At 39.1% G+C, this 10,639-nt stretch overlaps 1 protein-coding gene across 1 annotated transcript; it reads right to left on the bottom strand.

Moving 5' to 3' along the window:
* Positions 1-5,492: 5,492 nt before the first annotated feature.
* On the bottom strand, positions 5,493-6,676 carry LOC112778326 (uncharacterized). Its single transcript, XM_025822656.1, has 2 exons — positions 6,069-6,676; positions 5,493-5,928 (listed from the first exon to the last, which is right to left on the bottom strand). The coding sequence occupies exons 1-2, from the start codon at positions 6,674-6,676 to the stop codon at positions 5,493-5,495; spliced, it is 1,044 nt and encodes a 347-aa protein (XP_025678441.1).
* Positions 6,677-10,639: the final 3,963 nt, after the last annotated feature.

Below are 10,639 nucleotides of genomic sequence, written 5' to 3'. Positions count from 1 at the left end.
CACCACTGAGCAAATTAAGCAAAGGGGCTGGTTCTTTCTGGAGAGAACACTAACAGAGGTCAACGCATCTTGGGTCCGGGAATTCTACTGCAACTACTATCTCACTACCCTAGATGCAGTGAATCTGAGAGGAAAACAAATTCTGGTCACTGAGGAGGCCTTAGAGGACATTCTCCGGCTCCCAGCCAAATCCGATTAGCCTGATGGTTATTCAAAGGCTGAGGAGGACATGCGCCAGATGAAGTTTGATTGGGATGCTGTAAAGGCACGGATAGCTCTCGACCCAACAGTTCCTTGGGAGATGGGTCAGGACACTACGATGCCTAGAGGGATCAAGAGAGCGTACTTAAATGATGAGGCTCGGTTATGGCATCAGATCTTGAGTAATTATGTGATGCCGAGTACTCACGAGATGGAGATCCCGACTGCTATGATCACCCTCCTTTGGTGTGTCCTGGAGGGTAAGGACCTTTATCTGCCACATTTCATTCGGCATTATATGGCCAGGGTCCACGTCCGAGGCACCCTCCCCTTTCCATATCTAGTTACACAGCTTGGCCGTTGAGCTGACGTGCCATGGGAGGATGCCGATGAGAGACCACCAGCGGCGGATTGCAGGAAGATCATTCCGCACAGCCGGAACTTCTTAGCCCTGGGCCACAGACCAGCACCATTCACTGCTACTGATGAGTCGGCCCCACAGTCTGCTGGACCCTCTTCCTCTACTGCTGCACCACCTACCCCTGCTACCACCACTGCACCTCCACCTGCCACAGAGCCCGTCTATCATCTGGTGCACCGCTTGTTCCGACGACTTGACCAGATGGAGCGTCGCAACAAGCGGCGCTATGAGCACCTAAAGCTGATGATACGATCCGGCGACATCCCCTCCGAGCCCGACACACCATCCGAGGCATTTGAGGAGGAGGCGGATGCGCCCGAGGCAGAGACCCATCCCCAGGAGGCAGCACCAGCCGCACCACAGGCAGCGGTCCCACATCAGATTGAGGCTGCAGATCTTGAGATCCCGATTCAGTCAGCACCTCCTCCACAGCAGCCAGACCCTCAGCCCACCACCACCACTGAGACCCCCGCTACCATCCCTCCCAGTGATGACACTCCTTCACACCCGGCTTGATTGAGCATCGAGGACGATGCTTCCTTTTAAGTGTGGGGAGGTCGCCATCTCTGGCGTTTATTTTGGTGAACCACTACATACTTTTTCTTTTATTTTAGATATTTTTCTGTATTTTTCCTTTTACTGTTATTTTCTGAGTACTTATACATTGCTTTTATGTATTTTTACTCTATTTTCTGCATTTTGCATCTTTAGTTCATACTTTAGCCATTTAGTTTATTTTAGCTATTTAGTTTAGTTTGCAATTCTGATTTATTAGTGGATTAATTAGTATAGTTTACCTTTTTTAGCATAAGATAGTATAGTTTAAATTGAAAAATATAAAAAGGAAGTAAGCTAGGAAATTGAACATATCAGATTTAAATCCACAAAACTTGTATATAGCATTACATGATGTAGTTAAGCTGACAACATTTCATCAAGGAGGAACATTAAAACTTTAAAAGCTACCCTAAATAATTTTTTTATGAGAATAATGGGAATTTTTAACTAAACCTGCATACAATATATAAATGATATATGATGCTTGAGTTAGAGAACACACAGCCTGTGAGTCTTGAGCTTAAATTGTATGGTTGCATTCAAACCATAATTTCATTTCTGTGTGTTACATTTCTTTTTATTCTGATGTTCTTTCCTTTGCTTTAATCTATATGTCCAATTATAGAATATAGAATAGATACATACCAAGAGAATGATTGAGGCCATCATTTGATTTTAGCTCACTCACCCTAAATTAGCCTACCTTTTACATCACCCTTGTTAGCCCCCTTGAGCCTTTTAAAACCCCTTTATTCTCTTTAGCCAAATTACTAGCCTTAAGCAGAAAAACAAAAGAAAATCCCAAGTGAATCCTTGGTTAGCTTAAGATAGAAAATCATGAATAGAGTTAAAAGTGGAAAACCTTTTGGGAACATGGATGATAGAAAAAAAAGGTAGAAAAGTTAAAAGGAATAAAATAAAATTTGGGAAGCATGCTCATGAGAAAATCTAAGTGATTCAATTACCATGTGCATTAAAAAAAAGAAAAAAAAGAGAAAGTTATTTTTTTCAGCATTTGAATAAAAGGGGATACAAACAAATTTCCCAATGCAAAATAAAAACAATGCACATGGGATAAAAATAAAGAGTGAAACATGAGCATGTAACAATAAGTGGGATAATATGGGAAAATGGGTAAAGAAATTTTTGTTTTACTAAATATGTATGTTAGGTGAGATCTTAGTCTAATTAAGGATTCACTTATTAGCTCACTTGACCCTATACATAAAATCCTTACCCTTACCTTGACCCCATTACAACCTCAATAAAGACCTCATGACTTTTTGGTATGACTATATTCTATAATTGTTGATTGGTTAGATGAAAAACAAAGCCATAGAAATAAAGAATAAAAAGAAAAATGGAGTGAATAAACCCAATAAACACTGAGTGACTAGAGAGTAAACACAAAATCCAGTGAGGGTTCAATAACTCATCAACATATATCTGTACTTAATTTACTAATTGTTTTGCAAGTTTGTACAATATTTTCTTTCCCATCTCATTTGCTAAAATACTTTATTATTTAAGGGTTGGCTATATATATATACATGACTCCTTGAGAATGTGAATTAACTTTACTACATGTAAGCTTTATATATGAGTGAATAAATTAGAGTTGCATGATGCATCATTCATTTAGGTAGTTGCATTTAAATTAGGTTGCATTGCATGACATTCCATCACTTTAACCTTAATTATTTACCTTGGATTTAGCATGAGGACATGCTAGTGTTTAAGTGTAGGGAGGTTGATAAACCCATATTTCATGAGTTCTTTTGTGCTTAATTTGAGTGATTTATACAATCCTTCACCTGCTTATTCACATTAATTGCATGGTTTTACTTTCCCTTCCTTATTATGTCATATTGTGAAAAACATGTTTCCTAAGCTTTAAAATTAATTAATTTAATTACCTTTATTTCCATTCAATGCCGTTATTAGTGTGTTGAGTAGTTTCAGATTTTCTAAGGCAGAATGACTTAAAGGATGGAAAAGAAAACATAATAAAATGGAAGGAGAAAGCAAAACGGAGCTTTAAGGAAACTGGTATCCACGCGATCGCATGGACAACGCGATCGCGTGCCAAGCACGAATCAGCAGCGACGCGGCCGCATGACTGACGCGACCGCGCGCCTTAAGCAGAACGCATATGACGCGGTCGCATGACTGACGCGACCGCGTGGCAAGAAAAAGCTCCAAATTACGCGACCGCGTGACCCACGCGGACGCGTGACAGAGGCCACGTATCAGAATTTACAGAATACGCCCCCAGCGAATTCTGAAGCCCTTTTTGGCCCAGATCCAAGTACAGACAACATAGACCAGAGGTTATAAAGTGTGGAAATGCACCCATTCAAAGAGAGCTCGCGTATTTTACCTTTCAATGATTTAGATTTAGTTGTGAGAGAGATCTTCTCTCTCTCTTTTAGGATTTAGGATTTCTTCTTGTTTTAAGAGTAACTCTGGATCCCAGGTTTAATGTTCTTTTATTTTAGTTTTACTTCTATTTATTTATTCCAACATTTGAATTGATTATTATAATTTGATTTAAGAATTCTTCCATGTTACAGACTGTTATTTGAATTAATGATAATTGAGGTATTTTCAGTTCATGATTGTTCTCTTCGATTTAAGTTACCATTGCTTCCCATCTAAGGATTATTTTTATTATTCCAGCAATTTTACTTTTTCCCCTTTTGGTTTTGGTTAAGAATTTAGTAACTCAACAGTTATTAAACTCAACATAATTGATAATCGTTATCTTGCTAATTGAGCTGAACTTGAGTAATCCCAACCTTTTCTTAGGAAATAAATAGGATTCAAAGGTCAATTTAATTAGTCCCTTGACTTTTCCTTGCCCTGGTACAGGTTGATCAAGTGGAGTTTAGATTCAACTTTCATTATAGTTGAGAGAGATAACTACGTTGGACCTCCAACTTCTCTTACCTTGTCAAAAGTCTGCTTTATAGTATTTATTTATTTATTTTAATTGCCATTTACTTTACTTGTCATTTAAATTACTTGATTCTCATCTTCTAAACCCCGATTACAATCTTTATAGCCAATAGTAAGAACATACTTCCTCGCAGTTCCTTGAGAAGACGACCCGAGGTTTGAATACTCGGTTAACAATTTCTAAAGGAGTTTGTTACTTGTGACACCCAAAACGTTTGTACGAAGGGATTTTTGTCAGTTTAAAGACTATATCTACAACGCAACTGTTTCTATGAATCTCTTTACTGGTGAAAATCCTCTCGTCAATGCGCATTTAAGCAGATTGAGTCTCATGTTGAATTTCCTTAGTGCCTTGAAGACAGCCTGGAGGTCGTCTATTAGCTTGTTCGGCTCTGTTGTTTTTACCAGGATGTCGTCGACGTAAACCTCTACCGACTTGCCGATGAGGTCATGGAAGACTCGGCTCCTTAGTCTTCGGTAGGTAGCCCCTGCATTCTTCAGTCCAAAGGGCATTACTTTGTAGCAAAAGGTGCCTCCTGGTGTTATGAATGCCATTTTGTCCTCGTCAGGTCGGTGCATCGGGATCTAGTTATAGCCAGAATAGGCATCCATGAAGCTGAGGAAATGATATCCTGCCGCCGAGTCGACCAAGGTGTCAATGTTGGGGAGGGGAAAGGAGTCTTTTGGGCACGCTTTGTTTAGGTCAGAGTAATCGACACACATTCTCCATTTCCGCTGGCTTTTTTTACTAGGATGCCGTTGGATAGCCATGTCGAGTACTCGAGTTCCTTGATGAACCCTGCTTCTAGTAATCCTGCTGTTTGTTTGGTGACTTCTTCAGCCCTTTCTTGCGACATCTTCCTTCGCCGCTGGGCTACCGGTTTGGCATCAAGTTTTATGGCTAGTCGGTAGGACATGACCTCGGGATCCAATCTCGGCATGTCTGATGGGGTCCATGCAAAGAGGTCGCCATTTGCCCTCACGATCTCTATAAGAGGGCCCTTAAGTTCATGGGACAGGTTTCTATTTACGAAGGTAAACTGGTCTGCCGTTTTTCCTATCTGGAACTTTTCCATGTCCCCTTCTGGTTCTGGTCTTGGCTTTTCCTCCATCCTGACGTCCAGATCTGCCAAGAACACGTTGGCTGCCTTCTTAGATTCTTTCCTCAAGGAGAGACTAGCGATGTCGCAGGCGACTGCCGTTTCTAGGTCTCCCCTTATGGAACCAATTGTTCCCTTGTTCGTTATGAACTTCATTGTTAGGAACTTGGTGCATATCACAGCTGAGAATTCATTGAAAGTTTTTCTTCCTAGGATGATATTATAGGCAGTGGAGTCTCTAAAGACTACGAAGTCTACCATGGGGGGTTTTCGGGGAGGTCATTGAACCACTTATCTTTTGGGCCAAATGATATTGTGGGATGCCTTTTGCTGGGGCCATCTGTCGAGATAGAGAGTACTCGGGTGTCCCTTTTGGCTGCCGACTTGGATTTAGGGGGGCTGTCGCTCCTGACCACGATGTTGACCACAAAAGTTGGGGGGTCATTGGCATCCACTGTGGGTTCTTGCCTTGGTTTGACAGTCTGGCTCCGATCTTCCTCGAAGCGTTCCCTTTCCCGCCTCCTCGGTTCTTTGATGAGCCGGGAGAATTCACTCAGCTTTCCTTCTCTGATGGCCTGTTCCAGGGCATCCTTAAGGTCGAAGCAGTCTTGGGTTTTGTGGCCAAACCCCTTGTGATAATCGCAGTAAAGGCTCTTGTTGCCTCCCGTCCTCTCCTTCAACGGCCTAGGTCTGGACAGGATTCCCTTGTCTGCAATTTGTTGGTAGACTTCTACTATGGGCGCCGCAAGTGGCGTATAGTTCGTGAACCTTCCTACCCGTGGGTGCTTAGGTGCTTGTTTAGGGTGCCGTCCCTGGGAGCTTCTTTGTACCTGTCGACTTGAGGGGCCTGCCAAGCTGACGAGCTAGGGAGCTGTCGTTTATTGGCTACTACAACCTGACTGACCTCTTCATCGTTGATGTATTCCTTGGCCACGCTTTGAATTTCCTGCATAGTCCATACAGGCTTGGTTGTGAGGTGCTTCCTAAAGTCGTCGTTCAGCAGGCCATTTGTTAGGCATAGACTAGCGATTGAGTCCGTGAGGCCGTCGATCTCCAAACACTCGTTGTTGAACCTATCTAGGAATTTCCTAGTCGGCTCGCTGGGTTTTTGGGTAACCCCCAGTAAGTTGATTGGGTGTTTTGCCTTGGCTATGCGCATCGTGAACCGATCTAGGAAGCTTCGAGATATGTCTGTGAAAGTTGTGATGGACTCTTGTGGGAGGGTGTTGAACCATCGAATTGCTGGACCGGCCAGTGTTACGGGGAATGCCCGGCATCTGACCGCGTCGCCTACCCCTTCCAAGTTCATCCTTGCTTTAAAAGCTGTGATATGCTCCTGGGGGTCCTTGGTCCCATCGTACCTCATGTCCATCGGCTTGTCGAAGTTTCTCGGGAGCCAGGCCTTGAGGATTAAGGGGTGAAAGAGGGTGGCTCCCATGATAATAGGATCTTGTTGTCTCCCGGGTTTCCTTTTCGGGGATTCCCAGCGGCTTTCCGACTCGCCTTGGGTGGGTCGGGAAGTTGCTTGTGTGTGCACCTCTTCGCGCCTTGTTAGGCTTCTTCCTTGGCTGTCGTGTGCTCGGGAGGGGGATCAGGTGTGGGCGTGGGACCGGCTGACGTCGCCGTGCAAGTGGCTGATGTCTTCGTGGGATCGGTCCCTTGCCGCCAGCTCCTGCTCAAGGTTTTTCACTCTATACCTGAGCTCTTGCATGATCTTGGCGTTGTCGGCTCCCGTCCCCCGAAAGGGCACCTTTCGAGGGTCTTAGTGTACATTTGTTAGTGGGGTTGAACGGGGGATCTCGGTTGTTCGGCAACGCGGGCTGTCGAACTGGCCCTGCTCAAACGGGCCCCGCCTCCCTCGCGGAGCTCCTCTGAAGTGATGGGTCGCTCCATGTCTACGCCGGGTCCCCACAGACGGCGCTAATGTTCGTTACCTGATGTTCTCGGGTAGTCGGATGGTGATGAGTAGGAGAGGGGGAGAGACCCCAAGCGGACATGGAGCGAAGGTTGAAGTGTGCTGGCGATGTCGGAGGTTGGACGGAATGCGGGGGGTGGCCACCTGCAAGGATACTCCGACGATCAAGTCAGAGTTCGTACCAGAGGATGGCCGAATTAGGTAAAGATGTGACGTACCTTGGGGGGAGAGCTGTCCTCTCCCCTTATATACTATGCTGGGTGGGTCTAGTAATTGTCTAGCCCATTGGTAGAGGAGCTGTGAGCTGTCGTACTCCACGTGGGCAGGTTGTCCCGGACTTCGGGTCGGGATGCCGGGCACCGCCTCGAGGATACTGACCCGAGCGATAGCACGCTTTGGGTGGTAGGTCGGTCGGGTCCTGGGTCGGGTGTTAGGGACCGACCCGTTGGACCCCTTTGCTGGAGGTTTGGGCCTGGGTGGGGCGATACCCCGACCCGGCGACTACTTGGGCTGGACTTGGCAGTCTGTAATGCATACCAAGAATCATCCTCCTCTTTTTATTCACATCAAGAACCACCATCTCCATATACATACCAAGAACCATCATTCTCTTTTTATTCATATCAAGAGCCACCATCTCCTTACTCGTATCAAGAACCATCAACTCTTGAACTTCTCATGAAAGAATGGATACATGATATGTGGATGAGTGTAAAAAATATAAAGAAATATGTGGAGTTGATTATCAAGCCCCAGGAAGAGGAACAAATAAATTCCTTCCCAAGAGATACAATACAAGATCCTATAAAAGTGAAGAAATCAATCAAAGGAGTTCATACTCCAGTGAATTAGAGAACTCTCCACCCTACACATGAAAGAAAAGGAATATAAAAAGACAACCCAAGTTACTACCATCTATCATTATGAGATTATATATATATAGTAATTAGGTTAGACAAGGTTAGACAATTTCTACAATAAAATAGTTTGCAATTGTGCAATCCTTGTACTGTTACAGAATTTGTTCCCCTAACATACCATTTGTTATCCACTATATATTTTCAATACATTTCTACAGGTGTAGATGATTTTTATCTTTTTAAATCTTAGCAAAACCTTTTTCTTTTTTACTTGGACCTATTTAGGATTTTTTTAATTAAATTAAACAAATATTTTATTTACTAAAATAAATATTTTTAAGTTTTTTTACAAAAATACATTTTATATCTTATTTCGTTTACAGTGTAAATAAAATAATATAACACGTATTTTGTTTGCACTATAAACGAAATAAGACTAAAAACATGGTGACTGTATGATGTTTACACAGGTATTGTGTAATGAGTTTAGTTTGTTTACAATGTAAACAAAATATATGTAATATTTCATTTACACTATAAACAAAGTAAGACATAGAGGTGCCTATATATAGGAGTTTCGTTCACAACGCAGAGGATTAATATCAGACTCTTCAGCTTCGACAACGAAGTAACTCCCTGGGTATGCAACAAAACGGGATTCTCACACTCAAAAATAGTCTCATTGTCACCATTTCTCATAAGGCAATTAGGATACACACATGCAACCAAATATCCACTACTACTAGACATTATGGCTAATTTGCGAAAAAAAAAGGTAAGGAAGAAGCAGTGAAATGTCGTTTGCGAAGATTACAAAAGGTTGTACATCCTTTTATAGCTGCTAAAAATTTGTCGTAACGTATCTCATTTATACTGTAAATGTTATAATTTTTCACGTATAAACAAAATAATATTACACGTATTTCATTTATATTGTAAATGAAATATACACGTTTATACACGTCAGCCTTATTTCGTTTACAGTATAAACGAACTACGTATAATATTATTTTATTTGTACTGTAAACGAAATATAAAATATATTTTTATAAAAAAATATAAAAATATTTATATCAGTAAATAAAATATTTATTTAGTTTATTTAAAAAAAAAAATCCACCTATTTAACATATGGCATCAAAAATAGGTATCAATGCTAGAGGGTCATGTTTAAACCAAACATCTAAAACCTAAATCGAAAATCGAAGAGTAGTATTATAAATTTAAAAATTTAAAGATTTAACTAAGATTTATTTAAAATTAAGTAGATTATAATAAAATAATATATTTAGGTATAAAATATATAATTTTTTAATAAAAATATTTTTTATATTATTTTATTATTTTAAATTAATTAATTATTAATAAATTAAATCGATTTGATTAATTTATTAGTTATTTGACTTATTTTTTATTTTTAATTAATTTATTATCGACCAATTTTTATATTAAATAGAATCAATTCGATGATTAATTCTCAATTTCCAATTTGATTGTCAGAACACTGGTTTAATCTAACTCTTCCTTCAAAGATGTATATTGCAGGCAATACACTAATAATAAAAAAAAAATAAAGGAAAAAGAAAAGAACCGTCAAGAATCTATTGATGGTATTTGCACCATCTTTTTTCGATCTCTATCTTTTTCCTCTTTCAGCTTTTTCTTTTGTTTAATGGTTTTTGATTTTTTAATTTGTGTGAAGAAAAGAAAAAGACAAACATTAAAGTTTTTGAGTATCATCATTATTATTTTACAAATTAAATTATCTTCTGAGAAAAATTAATAAAAATTTAATTTTAATGTATTTATCATATAAAAAATTTTATATAATTATTTAATTAAATTTATGTATTTAACTTATTTTATAAATAATGTATTTACAAATTAATTATTTTTGGTACTTTGGACGATATACAATTAAATTATCTATGTAATTTTTTTAGTACATAAAAGTTACAATCAAATCATGAAAATAATGCAATTTTGATTTAACAAGATCCAAAGTATATCTTCGTTTCTCATGCTGGTGACTGAGTCATGTTTAAGTTTTTTTTTTCAAATGTATTTTGCAGCAATACACTAATAATACAAACAGGAAAAAAAGAACCGTAAAGAATCTATTGGTATTTGCGCCTTTTTTTTTTTTTCATCTCTATCTTTTTAACGCTTTACAATGAAGTGTACAGTGAGATAATAATAATAAAAAAAAAATCATAAGATTAGACTGACCTATTTAAATATAAATTCTATTTTTGTATATAATTCATATTTACATATAAATTGAAGACAATTTTAAGGAGAAGATATACATAAATTAATAGTATTATTGTGCACAATTTTTTTCGTCTTTCTCTATTTTCCTTTAAAATTATTAAAATATGTTCTTAGTTTTCAAGCATTTAATTATTTTTTATATGATGGATGAAATGATGTATTACGTTGGTATGGGTTGAAATGGGTGTATTTCACAAGTGTGATACATAATACAAATTGTTAGTTACGATTTGTAAAACAAAAGAAATCGTTACTCACGATTTTATAAATTACATTTTTTTTAAATTAAAAAATTAAAATCGTAACTCACGATTTCTTATTTCTTTTTGTCTTATTTAAAATCGTAATTTAC

Source organism: Arachis hypogaea, chromosome 19 (assembly GCF_003086295.3).
Source record: "Arachis hypogaea cultivar Tifrunner chromosome 19, arahy.Tifrunner.gnm2.J5K5, whole genome shotgun sequence".
In the NCBI taxonomy this organism is placed as follows: domain Eukaryota; kingdom Viridiplantae; phylum Streptophyta; class Magnoliopsida; order Fabales; family Fabaceae; genus Arachis; species Arachis hypogaea.
The sequence above is the reverse complement of the archived record's forward strand: the minus strand, read 5'-3'. Positions and strand labels throughout refer to the sequence as shown.

Bases quoted from the DNA above. Each gene is read 5' to 3' on its own strand.
- LOC112778326 (XM_025822656.1), bottom strand. From the start codon at position 6,676: ATGGGAGCCACCCTCTTTCACCCCTTAATCCTCAAGGCCTGGCTCCCG. The intron at 5,929-6,068 runs GTACAAAGAAGC...AATCCTGTCCAG, and splicing joins CAGGCCCCTCAAGTCGACAG to ACCTAGGCCGTTGAAGGAGA.